Source organism: Dromaius novaehollandiae, chromosome 2 (genome assembly GCF_036370855.1).
Source record: "Dromaius novaehollandiae isolate bDroNov1 chromosome 2, bDroNov1.hap1, whole genome shotgun sequence".
NCBI lineage: Eukaryota > Metazoa > Chordata > Aves > Casuariiformes > Dromaiidae > Dromaius > Dromaius novaehollandiae.
The window spans coordinates 56,753,655-56,773,098 of record NC_088099.1 but is presented as its reverse complement, the minus strand read 5'-3'; the positions used below and the strand labels follow the sequence as shown (position 1 = coordinate 56,773,098).

The 19,444-nt window shown below is 38.3% G+C and overlaps 1 protein-coding gene across 1 annotated transcript in view; it reads right to left on the bottom strand.

Moving 5' to 3' along the window:
• The window catches only part of POU6F2 (POU class 6 homeobox 2), a 252,350-nt gene that overhangs the window by 49,378 nt on the left and 183,528 nt on the right, over nt 1–19,444 (bottom strand). The window contains exon 5 of the mRNA XM_026121391.2: nt 8,198–8,344. Coding sequence (XP_025977176.2) covers nt 8,198–8,344 — 147 coding nt within the window. The remainder of the gene's footprint in view (nt 1–8,197; nt 8,345–19,444) is intronic.

Below are 19,444 nucleotides of genomic sequence, written 5' to 3'. Positions count from 1 at the left end.
CCTAATGCTCCTGGAAGAAGGCTATAACTGACAAATTCAGCCTTCTGGGACAGTAACAGCCAAACTTCCCCTGTGCACGACCAAGTTTGTTTTCAGGGGCTGGTAAAGGACATGGAACGAATTCCAATAGCTACTAAGGACCACTCCTGGGCTTATCACCTCTGGCTTCACCACATTTTGCTGCAAAAGCTGAGTACATTTCTGTTACCTGTCTTTCCCTGATGCAAAAATAAACAATATGCATCTCTAAGAAGCCCCTTCAAAAATATTTTTAATATCCAGATGAAACAAAACAAAGTACTCCTAACAAAATGAGACAAAATGCTCTTACCAAACATGAGACCCTGTTCTACAAGAACAGAAGACAAATTTGTACCGGCACTACCCATGTTTCTTAAGGTGTTACTGGACAGTGGTAAGATCTGGTGATAAGGAGAGCAATGCAAGAACCTCCACAGAGCAGAAAGATTTCATTGACTGTGATGTGTGCTACTGGTGATAACTATGCAAATTTGCCATGTTGTTAACCACGTCACAATGCTGAACAGATTATAAGAAGGGTAAGTGTTTCTTTTAGTTACTGATTAGTTTTCACAAAAAATGGTAGAAAAGCTGAACTAATAGTTAGCTTGGTTTTCTCTTCCACGTAAGAAAAATTAAGAAGGCACTGACAAAAGGACAGGTACATCCTGTATTTCTGACTTGAGAGATTCAGTTTAGATCAGTGAATAACATTTTCAAAAGTACCTAAATGCTTCAGGCTTTTAAGCCTCTCTTCAAAGTGTATCTACTCCACATAACAGAGAAAACTACTAAGACCCCAAAGCTAGTGACTAATGAGCCTATGTTACCTTGTTGAGAAGCAGGACTAATTAGTCCAGCTGTAATGCCATACTACCAAGGTTATACGGCTTGCAGGACCTGTGCTAGCACGGCGCTGGCTGTGAAACATAAACATACTAGCTCCTGGAGTTTGTTTGCAATGCTCTGTTACAGTGTGCATGGCCATGCCTTCAGGCACTAAGAATCCAAATTCTGGCTGACGGAAACTCAGGCTCCTACATGTATAAGTTGCTTTTGAAAATGAGACTTAGGCACCTCTGAAAAAATTCACCTCAGAGCTACAGAGCATTAGTAGACATCCAGGCAAGAGGTTATAAATCTGAAACGTGAAGCTTGGTACTCAAAGTAAGATTTGCTGCAAGCTAAATGAAAGAAACTTTGGAGGTCTTTCTGGATATATGCAGATTGTTTAGAAGCGGATAGGGATTCCAATATGGAATTTTCTTTTCCCTTGTAAATCTGGAGACTTAAATTGTGATCCAGTATGGATCCAGTATGCATTTTCCAGTAAGGAGAGTTCCACATTATTCTCAAATAATGGTGTTCCCCTTGCAGTTTCTATTTGCAACACGTGTGATTTAAAATATCAACTCTTGTCTTGGGAATTTTTTGGGAAGATTGGAGTCTCCCCCACCAAAGGTTTAACTTCAACTCATCATCTGGTCTGAACTACTCCTAATACTCATTTTCCTGAAGCTCTGGATCAAAGTGGTAGTGCTTCCACTTTAAAGCTAGCCTCTTTGTTCAAGCAGGTTGTGATTTGGTGATACTGTGTTTCTGCAAGATTTTTACAATGGATGGTTCTTTGGATAATTACTTTTTGAATATTTTTTACCCTATCCTTTTTTTTTTTTCCTTTCCTATAAGAAAGTTAGAATCCCTCCATTAAATATCATGGCACCACTGTCGCACCTTTTTTCTTATTAATGGCTAACTGGATATCACTTCTCCATGTTGCAAATGGTAACTGTTCACTGTATCACAACCCTGTTTTTAAAAATGTGGATACTGAAAATTTATCAGTGATCACTGTCTAAAATAGACAAAACAGAGTAGCAAGCTCTTTTTCTTGGTATAAATTAGCATCACACTCTGCTCCTGTCCATTTCAATGAAACTACCAATTTACAGGACCTGAGAATTTGGTCCCTACATTTTCACATTTATGCCACTTCGGCTAAAATTGAGGTTTGATAAATACTACAGTAAAATAAAGACATAGTCAGCAAAGTATGAATCAAAAGATAAATATGCCTTTAACAAGTTCACGTGGGAGGTAATTAAACAAACAGCCTCTTCGACGTTTAAGCTGTGGGGAGAGGAAACAACTGGAACAATTCTTTCCTTGCAATTGACTTTTCCTCCTTATATGTGCCCCTTTTCATCCTGCAAACAGCAGAACTACATATATTCAGCCCAGTGAGAGTCTGAGGGGGAAATAGAGAGTAAGACTCCACCTAGCAGAAATTTAATATATGAAAATGCAGATCTTTCAAAACAGACTCTCCTGGCAAATGGTTTCCAAAGGAATGTCCTTAAATCCTAGTATTACTTGAGTGTTACAACCCCTCTCTCCACCCTTTCGCTTAAAATGTGCCTCTTTCATTATCTCAGGCTTGTCATAAAATTTCCTTAACGTATACTACTGTCGATACTACCAATTCAGATTTTTGTCAATCTTAGCTTTAAAAAGACATTGCTAGCCACCATTTTAACCATCACTGTTTAGATTTTTGGGAGTACTGTTAGACGCTGTGGGGGCTAAAATATTAGTGTTTACTCTATGTTAGCACTGGGTAGCTGAAACAGATGCAGATGTTAAGAGAAAAGCTAACGGACGTAGCACACTTGGACAATAGTATGAATTGGACATGTTCACAAGGAATTTAAGGGGTGTTACACATTACATGGCTTTGGGCCTCCTAAACTTCCTGCAGAATTAAAAAACCTAGGTGGTGGTGGGGGGGGGGTTCCTGCTTTTAAATCCTCTGAGGAGGTACACCTTGCATTCCCTTTGATGGCTGACAATTTTATTGGTTAGTGTAAACAGAAACTAGGCCATATACCAGTTTCTTTCTATCTTCTTGAAGATGACTACTGATCTGACAATGCTAACTTTGCATAGCTCTGTACATCAATCTGTAGCTGTCAAGAGATTCTTGCATCTTTGGTTCAAGAACACTGAAGATTTTAAAAACAACTTTGCATATACATATTCATTTGCTGTTCATAACATACAGGAGGAATAACTGTAGTGTTGAACAACAGGGGGAAAAAAAGCAATGCATTAGTCCCTTTGGTCTTATCTTCATGCAAAATTATACCATTGTCATTGAAAATATACTCGACAGTGATTTAACCAAAATAAATCCCTCTTAAGATATTCATTTCAGTATTAGAATCTTATTCTGATTTAGCTGAAACCTGCTTAAAATGAGCTGGAATGAAACTGAAACAAACATTTTTAAAACAAGGCTCTCCACTCACTGTTTTGTAATTTCCCTATCCTTCAAAAGAAGGCAACTTGTGTCCAAGAAAGGAGCAGTCCTAGCACCATGGTCAATACTATATTTTCCAGGTTGTGGCCTCAGCCACTTTAAGACAAGACAGTGGCTAAACACAGAATAATAAACTCAGTTTGCAAGTAATTCTTGACACCAAAAAAAAAGAAAAAAGGGTTACAGAAAATTGTGAAAATAATAGTACCTACATACACGTATATAATACTTGGCAAGACAGAGATTCCCTTCTGAATGAGAGATATTTTAGCACTTTCCAAGCCAGTCCGCAATGAGGACAATGCTGTTCTTTTAAATCCTTCTCCCTGTTTTTATTGCACATGACATATTACATTGTACGGTACAGTATGCCATGATGAGAAATTCCCTGCTTATTTAATTGTGATCCTTCAACGAATTTGAAAGGGAGTGCTTTATTTCCATTTCTTTAATTTACTAGTTCTTTAGCTGATGATTTTATTAACCCTTGTATTGGAGAACTGATGCTTAACAAAAAAAGCAGAAGAAAAAAAGGCCCTTGGCAGTATTGTGAAGGCCTGGAACTGAATAATGCACTTTAATAATGAGGGATAGAGCTATGGCTTTTGCTGATGGCTGTGACCGGCTCTGTGACCTGATTATGTCGCAGAGTGTCAGCAGCTGAGACACTACAAAAGGGAGCGCATCCCATCAAATCTATCTCCATTGTAATCACTCTCACTGCTGAGAGGCTTGTTAGGAGCAGAGGATCCATCAGGCCTCATTAGCACCATTTACCATCAAGGAGCTCAAAGAGCAAACGTGTACCCTCTCATCAGAATAATGAGAACCAAAGTACTCCTATTATCTAATTGGATCAACAGTGCCACTCTCTCTATTTAGTTTTCCGAGGTACTTATGGATTACAACTCCCCCAAATTAGTTATTTTTGTTAATTGCCAGGGTGGGGGTGTGCCCACGGTTGTCCATATACAGAAGGTTTTCACATCTAAAGAGCAAGGCACAAGCACAATGAAGACTGAGTTCCTTGGAGGGCACTCTTCGATCATACTGACACTATCCCTTTTAAGTTCACCATTAGTTAAAATAGGTACTGTACAGTACCACTGTACATACACTGTTTTCGTATTAACCTATGAGAAAGTAAAAAGTATTGTTCTCTTTTAACCATCAGACGGTTCATAATGCCAGCTCTTATCATGACATCTTACTCTTTATGATAAAATTAGTTGATCAGTTAATTGCTGAACTGGAATATTTTTTTTTTCCTTCTTAGAAAGCTCACATTTTTCCAGTAAAGAAACTGAACTTGCTGAAGGGCTTGGCCTCCACAGTTAAAATGTATTTGATCCTGCTGAAGTCAAGAGACTTAAATGAATGCAACTGATGACAATTTAGCTCTGTGTTTTAGTGAACTAGAAAATTGGCTTGCAGGTAGCATTTATAGAAACAGAAGCATCAGCCATGTTTCCATATTCTTAGTGATTCATTTCCTTACAACAATTACGAACAACAGCTAAAATGCACCTATCATATACTTAATATATATAGTTAAAGACACCCAAATCTCTTTATATCTTCTGTTATTCATAATAACAGAGCAAAAAAGAGAAATTTCTGATTATTATATCTCTGACTAATCCAAATGCAGAAATGACACCAAGATCCTTATATGAGGGCAGGCCGAGGCTGAGCAGGTGGACAGCTTCACTTTGAAATCAGTGTCTATCTACTGACGTAGAATCTAGCAATTCTCTTACCCCTGCCTTTAAATTTAAGATATAAGAGTCCAGTCCTGCAAACGCTTCCTGGAAAGTGCTGAGGGCAAACAGAATGTAAGCAGTGTTACATGGGCCGATAGCTCTTCATAATATGCCTGTGAAAATGAAAATTTGATTTAGAGTCTTCTACCAGTACTATATCAAATTAATCAGGTGATCTAGACATATTATTCCAATGGATTAGATCTCCTTGCTACAGTGGTCTTGGGGAGCTCTGGTATTATGGTTCTTATTGCCATTCAAAGGAAAATAAAAATCATGCCATCTTTGTGAATACAATAATTAAATTAATGACAACCATTAGTATAGCATGTATGTTAATACATATAATTTTATTATTGTGATTGATTGTAAGAAATCCCAGGCTATTGGCAGTGAAGGCCACGCCCTGTGTCATTTAAAAGATCATTTCCCTAAATTTGCTGTAGGATCTTGGATTTGACCTACAGCTTCATGTCTCTAGGGGTTACTTATCACCATATATTTAGCCAGACAGATGGACACTTACAAGCCCTGACTTTTTACCAAGGAGCAGCGTGTAATTACAAAGATTGCACGTACAAACAATCTGGTAAGTCAACCAGCCTTGAATTTGCAGGAGGGAGTTTTGAGTGTCAAACTTGTGATTCTTTGAAGGGGGCAATTTTCAAACATATTTTCTTAACATATTATGGAAATTCAGCTCCTTAACAAGTCCAAGTTGATCACTCAGAAACGGAGGCATCCAGAATTATTATTCACTTGCGCTCCCAATTTTGAAGATACATACCTTTCATTTCTTGTTTAGTTGCTATAATTGCATTAATTTGCAACAAATGCAGTTTAATTTTGGGAATATAGTTTAATTTCACTGGATAATCCTGTTTTGTAGGCAGATGTGTGCTCTAAGCAATACATGCTGAATATCATAAAGATGAGTGTTACATTACACATTTCTTATCAATATTTATCTATGCTGTGGTGAGATCTGCAGTACTGATTATATACCAAGGAACGTTTGTAAAAACAAATAATAAAAAGACAGCCCTTTTTTAAAAGAGCTAAGCAGACAGATGCATTCTGTAATTTTATCCAACAATAGGGGAAGATCCTTCCTTCCTCCCCTCTTTCACTGCAACCTGTGGAATTATTGGATTTTATATTATGTGTGGAATAAACAAGGGGTACTTCAGCCCAGCTCAATCTACAGTTTCATTCAGTGAGATATTCATAGTAGTGGATTTTTAAACATACAATGTACGTCCACACTTGGCTTATGTTTTCTGTGGAGAATTTGTAAAGGGAAAACTACTGGAAAACTACCCTGGCTTTATATCTTCAGCTCTTACAATGCACATCTTTGGTGCCAAGTGCCTCACGTGAGTGGCGATTGTGAACCACTTCTGGAACACAGATATAAACAAGCAGGCTTCTAGGTGGAGCTGATCTGACTATGAGTTATAGGTATTATAACCAACTTTTCTTCCAAACCAATACCCCATCCCTCCAGAAATCTTAATAGGCTTTTGAGAGCCTCCATTTAAAGCTGGCTGCATAAAATGATCCTTTGATGAAAAGGGATTGAAACAAGGGTTAAAGTAGACATTGAAAGGTTATTGTAGAGGGCACATTGTTCATACAATCCTCCTTTAATATGTGTGGTGTGCACCTGCGATAAGATGATTCATTAGATAAGGCCTCACTTTGACAAGCTCCATCGTTCAACCCTCGGGGTAGTGATGGAACAATTCTGCACCCACCCAGTAAATATAACAAGGTCAGCATTTTTTTTCTGGGACTTGGATGGGGATAGTGAAGCTCAGGATGCATCTTTGTTTATGTGTTATGTTAAAAAAAAAAACAACAAAAAAAGGGAGGACAGTCTCTAAAGTGATGCCTTTTATTTTATTAATGGGCCAAAATTGAAAATACAGTCCCTGTTCCAATTAAATAACCTGGTAACAGAAAACTACCAAAAAGAAATGTTCATGTTTTTTCACCATACACATTAAGAGTAGAAACTAAACTTCAGATTCACATACAACCCAAGCCGTGTTATTTCAAAAAATACTTACCACGGCCTAACATCCACATAAGCACTTTGGATATTACTGTATACCTAATTTGTAGGATTTATAATAATATCATATATATTACTCAGTTACCGTTTCCAGTCTTAAGCTACATTAATAGATTGGTTACAGTGACTTTACATGAAACAAGCAGTTGTGTTTATTTTATTCCTGGTAACTGGAATAAAGAATGACAGCAGTCACGGTTCTGAAAGGTACTTAAGTATGTTGCATCAGTGGAGTTATTTACATATATAAATTCAGGCATGCATCTTTCTGCATCTTATTAAGACCAGAACTGAAACAGTTTATAACAAATGAACAGCTCCCCAAATATAGATAATGCACAATTTCTGTTTTACACACATCATAAACCTTGTTCAAATTTCTATTCAGAAATTTTTTTAAAAAACGAAAGTCTCCCAAATTTGCATTACAGCCTGTCAGATTCATTGCAAATTACCGATTTTGGTTAAATCAGCAAATGCGTAAGCCACCCGATTAAATCCATCGGGGATACCTCATTACAGATTAAGCTTTGTCCTCTTACTTAGAAAATTTAATACCTTTTTATAAAAGTCTCACAGAGAAGTAATAAATAAATGCTACAGCTTGCAAGAAAAAAAAGGAAAAAGGAAAAGGAAACAGGGAAAAGCATAGTCTTAACAGTACAACAGCACATTAATATAGTTCTCCGTCATTAGGCCGTTATCTATGGAAGAAGTGCGAGAGTCAGTAGTGACCTACACACATTTAAAATACCACGTTATTATGTTACTGTGATCTCTGCAAAAGGCTGGATTAAAAAAAAAACCCAAACCCACTTCTGGCTCGAGAGCACTTTGTAGCACCTCCTAACTTCTTCCCAGTTCTCAGACTTTCCATTTCTTACCTTGTCTGCCAAATCAATATTTATTTATCTCCAATATGTGCACTTTCAAATTGCTGTCAGACAAGCGGAACTCATTTTTGTCCCAGGATCGGCCTGCCGTCAAAATTCACCGTTTTGCCTATCTTCGACTCACCTGTCCTTGTGCATTAGTGACGAGCTGACCTGTGACCCCCTGGAGGCTGGAGAGCGCGTTGCCAAAGGCCTGCGAGCTGGCTATGGAGCCCATGGCTGCCACCGCTGCAGCCGCTGCTGCTTGACTTGCTAGGGGATTATTAACCAGCTGAAAAAAAAAGAAAGAAAAGATCATGGTAAAGCCACCGATAAACACAGGAACGCAAAGTGCTAACTGGCAAAGATAAAGGCATTTGTGCTAACAAGGAGGAAAACTCTGGCTGCTCCCAGAGCCTGAGTAGTTTTGAGAGGTTCTTATTTCCGAGGCACCGGTCTCTTTGACGATGAATGGATTTAAAAAACCCAGAGGAAATTCCATACAAATACTGAAGAACAAAATTCTCTTTTTCCCTGGTGTTCTTTGCTTTGGGGAGGAAGGGGAGTTATGCCTGTCTTGTGTCTGTAGCTGTAACAGCCTAATGCCACAGGTGTAGCCACTTAATGCTGCTGTTAACAGAATTCAGTGAAAGATCAGCATGTGATTTGAACAGGATTGGGACATTTCCTTGGGGATACACTTCAGAACAGAGACTATTTAGCTAATGACCCCAGAAATGAGAAAAACCTGCAGCTCCTTCCAGTTTATATTGTCGAACAATTGGTCTCAACATCTAGATAAATCACAGCTTGGAACTCAACTCTATGATTAACTTCAGCAGAAATCAACTGAAGATTCAAAATTTTCCTTTGCAAAATATGAGAGAAAGGTCCTAAGAAACTTTCTGTTTCTCATCTGTGAATGACTAATTTCTGGCTCACACAAAATTTTCAGGCAGGTAGTCTTAACATGCACTTTAGGGTGTTCTAACTATGTACTTCATATACAGCCTTGAGCCCACATGTGGCTTTCACCTTAGGGGACTATCTGAATCCCACAGAGGAGCACTCACATCAACGCTTGGGTTTACAAAACATGTGAAATATTTGTTCCCCTGTCAGAATCAAGTGTCCTCTGGGAGATACTTTGTTCACCGGTTTATTGTTAAGTTTATATTTCCTCATCCTCTTCTGAGAGTGAAGAAACTTTGAACCATGTGCACAGAGATGACAGTACAGGAAAAAGCCAGGAACTGCCACTGAGACAGCTGCCTCAGTAACAATCACAAAAACTGAGTTCAACAGAGTGACAACATAGTTTAGTATGGCTTGGCCCCCTAAAAATCACTGCATATAGCAGGGCTCGCAAAATGCATAGTAGCGTGGGCAGAAGTTTGATAGAGCAAAGAAGTCTGGGGCAGCAAAGACACTTTTTCTTATGTTTTTGTAAAAATGCTGAAGCTAACTCAAAAAAGGTTGACATTAGAGCTGAAATTAACAGGAGTTTTAAGTCCTGAGATGATAAGTGAATTTTCAATCCTGTGGAAATGGGGAGTCACAGACACCAGTAAGGGATATGCTCCACAGACAGGCTCCACTTCAAAATAGGTTATAAAAAATTAATCAGTGATTAGTAGATGTTTTAAGCATGTTACAGATATGAGTAGTGTGTATGTTATAGATGTTTAGAAGCCCATCAGTAGAAGATGTCAGATATGGTTATAATCTATGCTTATAAGAAACCTACTTGTCTGTTGCACATTACGAAATCCACAGCAATTGATTGGTCATACATTAAAACATCTATTAATCATTTATTAGCCCTTCATGAAGTATTTATAAATGGAACCTTGATATAAAGTGTTGCCTAAAGGGGTGCCTTGGGCACATCCAGTCTCTCTAGAAATTGTAAAGTAGATAACTAAATAAAGATTAGTAGCAATGCTGGGCAGAAAACATGACATTGTTGGAGGAAATATTTTGATTTGCAAAGAATTGTTATAGGAGTCTCCAAAACCAGTCTGCTGCACCTCATGGCAAGAAAACCAAGCACATATAAAACACAAAGGGTGAAACTGCAATGACTGCTGGGTCAGTCTTTATTAGCAGTGAAAAGCATAGAGATGTGCCTCATGAATAAGGTGAAGATCTGTCCCTGCATGTACAGCGTACACAATTCCCCTGACTGCACAAGGTGCCAGCACCAAATGTAGGTGCATCTACTCCTCAGTGACTTCAGGGGTATTGCCTGAGCACAGCAGTATAATGTCAAATAACAAATTTGGATAAATTCATCAGTTTGCTGTTCAAAACAGTGCAATATAAGTAACTTCTTTATTGCTCAGCTTAGAAGTTGGTAAACTCTGCCCTTCGCTGCAACCCTTCATGGGCAACACTGGGACTTCTGCAATCACCTTGTAGCTGTAAACAAAGAGAAGATGATGGCTGCAGCAAAAGTATATGGTTTTTAGAAAAGGCCCTCAACTGCGTTGTCTTCAACTGTCTTATTAGGCACCCACAAATTACCACATCTGTTATTTAGCATCTAATTGTAGGTATAAATAATAATTTTGCACAGCTATCTGACACCAGCTAACAAAATAAACCAGCTGCTATAGTATACGGCCTCAGTTGCATGTAGGAACAGTTATTTGGGGAAAATAAGTAAGCTCGTGAATCTGGAAACTACCAAGGGTTAAAGCCTTCTGAAAACCAGACTATCATCTCCTAGAATCTCCGTTCTATTTTCCTTGCTCCAGTTTTCAAAAACTGTACATTTTCAAATACAACAATAAAATCTAATTAAAACAAACCCTGGAGACACTCAGGATTGCTTTTAGTTGCATCACAGAGATAAGCTACTTATTAAAAATGATGGCAGAGGCTATGATATGCATAGGTACCCTGGGTAGTACCAGTTCCAGGAGTAATCACGTTGAATGGGCCAACTCACAGAGTAAGATACTACCAAATGCATATAAACACATCCCTGTCTGCCCATAAGTCTGATTAAAAAAGAGAAGATACATCTTTCTCTGAACGCTGTGGGAAGCTGTTGTGAGCCGCTGATTGCAAATTACATTCTGCTAAATTAACCCCTTTTATATCAAGATGCAAATTGGGAATGGAGAAATGCATTTTATTTCATTATATCTGGACCACAAGATAACTTCCCTTCTGGCAAGGGATAACTTCCTTGCCATTATTTTAAAAATAGTATCTTTGACTTGAGAGATTAATGTTATTTCTTAGTGCAGGCTGGACACCAGAAAACACTTCTTAGAAATATTAGGACTGTATTGTGAAAGATCTCACAAAGGCTTCTTCCCCTTTGGTTTCTATATTTAAATAATGATTTAATTTGGAAGGCTGAGACCTTTGGAGCTGTCAGTTCTACTGCCCAAATTTCTGCTCCTGGTCAAAACACCAACCACAGCAGCAGGTAATAGCGATCTTAGTTTAAAGTGACAGGCCTACCCTCTCAAGAACACCTCTGTTAATGACACGATTATTTGGAGGAGCAAATTTTATCAGGAAGAATCTTGTAATAACTGAGTAGCTTCAGTAAATTTTTCTGACTTCCCAAAGCTGAACTTTTACGGGAAAAGTATATGAAACTGGTTCTGCTCTAACTCAGTGTACAGCAGGAGCCATTCCACTGAAGGGAACAGAATTCACACAAATAAAAAGATCCCATTAAAAAAATGGGGGATGAAAGAGGCACTACTTTCAAGATCCTAAAACTGGGACAAGTGAAGTGAGAGTTTTGGGCTTAGGAAATAGTCTTCTGGAATCACAATTCAAGGAAAAGGATGGTGGAATCAATGTTGCAAGGAGCTCTTGAGAGCCACAAATACTTTTTATTGTGGCAGAGTATTTTCTTCCTCCTTTTTCCAAAGCCAGCTTAGTATCTACGTGAACTTATTGTGAGAAACTCATCAAGCATTCACATATATGTTGAATACAACATCAGATTTGATAGCATACGTAACAATTTTACTTTTCTCTTCAAAGTGCTTATCATACTGAACTTTGATTCCACTGACCTGGCAACCAAAGAACCAGTTTAATTCATTGCAGTATCACCCATTCACTTTTTCTTAACAAACGTTAAGAAAAAACAAAACAGATGGTGTGACTGATGAAATGCAAGGCCAAGATATTTCAGGATGCCAGACCATCATATGAAAAATTGGGCCTGCTTAGTGTAACCTGAAAGGTAAGGTCATTTTATGTAATGCCGGTATAAGCAGAAACTTAGATCCTGTGGGTTTTTCAAAGGATTTTTGGGAAAGGCTAAGGAATGAAGATACTTTAACTGAAGGTAGCAATGGAGAAGGAAGTGGCATACTGTGGAGTAGCAGTAACTTTTTTTTTCAAAAAAGTTTCTGTATGTTTCAGAATGGTTTTTAAGATTCTTTATTTCTGGATACTTCCTAGAGATGAAATTAGTGTAGAAAAGCAATTTGCTTGATTAATCACTGACAGATCCTCAGTCTCTTACCTTCTCAGACAATCCTTTCTGTAGGGAGCTACACACAATATCCAGCTACTGGGGAGTTTTTCCTAAATAAATGCTTTTCAAGGGAAACCAACAAAATCCTTTGATTTAAATAACCTTAAAATTTAGAAGAACTCAGCAATGGCTCTCAATCAGAAACACATGACACTTTTTTTTTCTATTCAGACTGTGGGGAAAATGAATATAGAAAAGAAATTTTCATTAGAATAACATTTGCTTTTGTAGGAATCCTTAATTGTGAATCTATGTGAATTTTATCTGTGTTTAGATTATGAGCAGAGTGGCCCATTAAAATCTATTCAGTTTTATTTCCATTTTTTCACAGCAAGTTATAAGATAGATTCTGCATAGTAGTCATCTGAATTGAAGGAAAAAAGAGTCTGTTTTAAACAGGGCACAGACATCTGAGGATACTCTGGTGCCATCTTCATTACTGTGATCAGCATTACCATCCATATCCAGTAACAGCAGACTATACATAACAATAACAGTACAAAAATATCTTTAATTCCTTGAAGACATAGGAGCAGAGCATCCCAGTCTAGACACCCATACACTTGGAAGTTCCTTGGAAGTCTGTACTGGCTCTTCTGGCAAATTCATTACATGGTATTGATGCTTATTTTCCTAGTCATCTTCAATATGCATATATATCTTGTACCAATTGATAGCTCCCTGGACCTACATGAAATCTCAAAAACCTTGGCGGAATTTAACAAGAACACTGGAAAGACTTTTCCACTTCATCCTGGGAAAGCACCTAGATACCACAGGGATGAGCTCTGAATAAATGTTTATAATAATCAACAATAGGAGGACTACTTAGCATTTATATAGAATTTTACAGTCAAAATTTTCAACTATGGGTGCCTGAGCTCTGGCTGTTTAATTTACCTTTAGGGTCTTAAGCAAAAATAGTTCAGTTTTTCAAGAAATCTGTGAAAAGGCAGAGCCCAAGAAGACCAAGAGAGCGAATCAATGATAGGTAACATAAAACAAAACAAATTAATTACATACAAGAAGATACTGTAATCAAACACTATGGGAACCCTATATATTTCAGATTTCAGCAAGGGACATTTTTTATATTTTTCCCCTCCCCCCAACATCTTTTCTAGGCTTATATAATTGGATAATTACAACATTTAACTTGTATAAATGAACAATAGGGTAGAATGTCTAATAAAATGGCTGTCACCCAGCCTAATCATGCACAGCTTTGAAAATATGCCCCAGCAGGCAAATGTTTGAAGCAAATCCCAAATTCTGAAAAAAAAAAAAAAAAAAGAACCTGTCAACAACTGTTATTTGTACAGTGCCTGGATATGATCAACCTATAACTATACAACCTAGCTACAGTATTCAGACCCATCCAATAATATGTAGATATTTCAAAATTGTATAGAAGTGTATTTGCAAATGGTTGTACCTGGTAAGAGTTCTAAATAGGCAAATTAGACAGACATTTTAGCATATGCACATATGTCAGACACTGGTGTGCAGAATAGAGCGTAGAGATGAGGATACTGGAGTATCCGCAAGCACAGCCTTGCTAGGGACACTTAAAATATCTGGTTCTCACAGATACTTAAGCTGCTCATTATATACATTTATTGTGGCTGAGATATTTGCTGTCTAAAGCTATGCTGAATTTTCTATCACGAATAAGTATTGATTGCGGTATCACTGATGTGACATGACTTGATTCAATGCAAAGCGACACGACCTGAGGTGATGGGAAGCACACAGCTCTCTTGTATGCCCTGATATGACGTGGACAGAGGAGGATGCACAAAATTTCTCACAGTGTCTTTATAAACAAAGTGCTGCTGGTCAAATTGGAACCTGTCTAAAAACTACGATGATTACAATTTACATGAGCAAAAAAGCCATATTATAATATAGCCATGGCAAAGCAAATAAACAACGAATATAGTTCCCAGTTCTCCAAGACCAAACTATTAGAGATATGAATAACAATGAAGACATTAGGACACAGACAAGGAGCGAGTGGAAACCACCCTAGCCATTTTCATATCTGCTCCATTAGTGAAGGAGAGAAAAGAGAGGAAAAGAAACTAGGAGAAAGGAATCCTGTTTGGGTCTAATCCTGCCAGATAAGGTAAATGGAAGTTGTCAGCATATCTCAGGTTGGGCCTTATATGCTTACCAAACAGAAGAGGAGAAAAGGGAAGGGCAATTTATAGACCCAGGTACATGCATAGACAGGCAAATGAGAAGGTATTACAAAAAGATGTAATATGTAATAGAGCTGATTGACTCCTTTAAAAGCTGCTGAGTACTTGTAGGTGACCCACTGACTGCCCACAGACTCTAGTCCTTTGGGTTTCCAAATGTCCACATTTATCACATTTATTTATAAGTACGAAATGTTCCAGATCAATATCTGCTGACATAAACTGTTCCAGACCCTTTTGAATTAAACAGAGCCATTTTGGTTTAGTCTGGTTAGCTGCCTGACCCTTTCAGTTTACATGCTCTTTAAAACATCCATGATTGTATATTTTATGCATGGTGTAAACATGCTGTAAATATAAGGAACTTAACTCATCTGACTTGATGAAATTTTACAGCAGTACCAATCCTAAAAGGTATATGGTACTCATGAGAGGAGAATGAGTACTGAAAAAAGTATCTTAATTCTCTAATTTTATAAAGTAGCTCCCATGTGTGCTAAGAATGTAAGCAAAGAAGATCTTCTGAACTCTCCAGGAGGGGCTGAAACTCAGCTCATTTCAGGTTGATTAGTTCCTTGGTTCCTGTATTTGTCTATTTTAGAATGATTTATCTAGCTTCTGAAAGATGCTTTCCCCACAAGAAAAATGGTTACTTCAGGGCTCCCTTGCTGCTAAAAAAATGAACTCTTATCAAAAGGAAATTGCCATCTGTCTCCTCGGATAAGAGCCAGCACTTGGGGTCTCAGTGATCCAGCAGCTGTAGGAAGGGTGTCAACTGAGAGACACGACAAATTAATCTCCTTAATCTAAAACATTTATTTGCCTTTAATTTGAATGTGTGAATGCCATGTGCACATGTAAATGTGACCATTAACATATATAAAGGATAATGAACCAATAAATGTTACAGATGCAATGTGAGGTCTCACCATGAAAATATGACCCTTCATGTCTGGGTATTTGAGTAAGCCTTTCTGAAACAGTCTTGTTTTACAGTATATGCAATCTTAGTATACATGCCTGGAACTATTTATCTGAACATTCATTTAAAAAAACCCAGACTTTTAGGTATAGGCCTTCTCTTTTTCCCCTGGAAGAATAAATCCTATTTAATGCTTAGGAACACATTTTTGACTGAGAACATATTTAAGGCTTCTTTAAAATTCTAAGCCAGCTGCTCTGCCAAGACCCTCATTTTTGAAGCTGGAAATGGTTCTGGATTCTTCCATTTATTTATAATGTAATAACATCACAGAAAAGGTTGGCTTCCATGTGAGCTAGCAGCAAATCTCTCATTGACTTCAACATGAACAAGATCAAATCTGAAGCTAAAATTATGGGGAATATTCTTCTTTTGTCTGCCTTCAGCTCCAAACTTTGGCTACTAGATTCACCAACTTTCACGAGATTTTCTGCAAGCCAAATACAAAGTTAAGAACATTACAGATGCCTTCTGAGGGCAGTGGAAAGACTGCAGGCAAAGATACAGGTCAGGCCAAAATCCAGATCTGATTCTGAATCCAGGTATCAAGAAAGCTGGAAGGATTTAATCGAGTACAGTTACTCCTGTGTCGAAATGACATGAACACTCTAATGGGTGTGTTTTAAAAGTTCTCTATTTTCCAATTTTGCGTGGAGAACATATAAGATGTCAAATCGGTTGAGACTGAGTTTTGCTTAGACATTTGGGGTTTGCAGAAAATCTCAGTATACAAACTGAGATTTGGGAAGTGTGAACAAACAAAGCTGAAGGAAGAGTTTCATTCAAAAATCTAGAAATCAAAATCACAATTCTAATAAAGTTAATATAAGGGGTGAGCGATTACTACTGAAAACAAGTAACCGGAGCCAAAGCCTGTGTGTGGGGAGAGGGCAAGTAAAAAAGGCTGCAGGGGGTTCCTAAGCCCGACCCTGTTCGGATTTGCCTCGCTGCACTGCTTTATTACAGTTCTGATCGTCCAGTGATGGATTGGGAATATGACTTTGTTCAGCTCTCGGCTGTCTGCATATCAGTGGGGGGTTACTGCTGCTGCTCCTTCACTAAAGCTAGAGTGACGAACGCTGGTGAGCCCGTGTCCCCCCTCTGCAGAGGAACTGCCTCCTAGCACCAGCACTACGTGAGCATATTGCAGCTCAGATGGTAGCAACCTCCTGCCAAATTCACTTTGGGAAGCTTTAATTTGGCTCTAAACATACAAGAGGCCACTACCTGACACAGGGTGGATTACACTGCTTTAAAGCCACTGTTTCTACATACATACGCACATTATGTTCACCTCTTTACCTGCAGTCCTGCTCTGTACATAAAGCTACATATAACGTGGTAGCAACCATGCGTTCAACATGCCAAAACTGGTGCCCTCAATGTAACTCCCACAGAAGAAGAAAGGCAGAAGTGTTAATACTGTAATGTAGCCACACATGGGAAATTTCCACAGAGACCCCTCCCTCCTCCCAGGCACTTCCATCTGATTCAGTGTCAGCAAGAAACCTGCTCCCAAAATGAGCCGTAAGTCCCGGCGCAGGAGCGGCGCTGCTGGAGCTCTCACGCAGGCTGCCTGGGGCTGGGCTGGCCGCAGGATCAGCTATGTAATTCCAGCTGGAATTCTGTCAGTGTTCTTCTGAGAGGTGTAGAGAATACATTTACCAGTTTTTCTAGTATTACTGGTTACCTTGGAAGGTTAGTTTTCTCCCCCACCTTTCCTGCGACTCCCCTGTGGATTTGGGGGAGTTCTTCCTTTTTTTGCCACGCTATGCTCTCCTTCTGCTTTTCCCTATTTGATTCCTTTTCTCTGATCTCTTATCTCCAGTCTCAGCAACGTTGTTCAAGTCATTCTGGATCTGATCACAATAGGTTTTCCATGTGGGAGTTCACAGAGAGCTGCAACAGCAGCACTAAATCTACTGCATCTGTAATGCTGCCATCTTAATTCCTAATCAATTCCAAAGCTGTATTTGAAACGCACATATTTCACCTCTGCACAATCAAAATAACATCAGGTTGCCACCAGCAAATGAAACCGGGAAATATAATTAAAAACATATAAGCTAGCAATGTATTGTTTCTGAGGTCTTTGCAATTGCCACTGTGCTAGGCACTATAAATTGATGGCAAGAGGGTATATGAAACTGAGATCCTCTTATAACAAAAGCATAGCTCCATATTGCTTGCGGTAACAGAAGAACTGCTGTTAGCTGAATGTGAGTGATGACTGCAAGTATAAACTGAGGAATTTTTTGCTGCAAAGATCAGTTGCAAACAGGTTAAAATCTAAGGCTGAGATCCTGCAAACACTGCTTAAAGTTAAGACTGCGTGTAAGTCTTAATACAACCCTGAGTAAATTTGTGAGTTGGTCCTAGTATGTTTTGTGACTGAGATTTGTCCACTTCACAGACACAGACTGCACATGACTTCTATTCCATGTTATTTATATACGTCATTATATAAAATCATATGCAAATATTAATTTACCCCTACACTGATATCGCTGTATTTTAAACATAAGTCATGGCAAGATCTGGCTGCTAATCTACCTCTGTTTTGTATCAAGTCAGACTGTCAGAAATAATGCCGATCTTACTATCCAGTATCTGTTAGTGGTTGAACACATAGACTGGGGAAAGTCTAATTATCATTTACAATAAATAATTTTCTCCATATTTATTATCAATAGAAATCTACTCACAGACATTCAGCCAAGGAATTTGCTATATGGGCAAAAATATGTACTATCTTTTTCAACAGCAGCTCAGCTTACAACCTGAATGTCTGTAGCTTTTTCATTAAATCCATTATTGCCTTACTGTATCTAGACTCTTGTTCTTCCATAAGGCACTGTCAATAGACAGACAGATGAATTTCTTCATGTTCAAGTATTTTCTACTTTTATCTGTTGACCAGATTCACAAAATATTTATGGGCCCTGTAGCAATGCTTGTGCTTTACAAAACAAGGGATTTTTTTGTGCTAAAAAGAATGTAAGTTCCAAGTTCTTGGACTGATTCTGACTTCTCTCCACACTGACAAAAGCCGGGTGCAATTTTATTGAGGTCAGTGGAATTGCGACTGTGTAAAACAGAGGTAACTACCATCAGAATCTGCCCCTTTAACTTCTTACAGGCTACAAATCTGCTGTAAGGAGGGGAATGACAGCCTCATTTGGAATTCTGGCATTAGCTAATTACACTTATATTTTATTTAAATCAAATATTCACAACCAAAGGACTGATTCCTCTTTGCTTTTTTGCCACTGTAAGCTAGAGAAGCCATCCATTGAAGTCAAACCATCTACAGCTGTGAAATTAATGGATTTTTCTGTTTGCAGACTGAAAAACTCCCTCCAACCGCCCTACTCATCCCCCTTAAAACAAAACCAAAACAATAACAAAACACAGTTCAGACAGATCTGGAATGAAAAAAAAAAAAAAAGGAAAAGACATACACTTCAAGTCTCACAAAACGTTTAGCTTAGCCCAAAACAACTCCCTGAAAGAAAAGGTAAAATGGATCACCCATCACAGATAGGTGTTTTGAAATTGGGAGGAAATGTTTCTTTCCAAGGAAATCATTCGTACTTGCCTTTCTGCACTCCCCATTTTGGAGGTGGGAGGAACATAGGAACATATATATTTATATATACAACTACTTGCCAAAATACTCCTTTGGAAAGA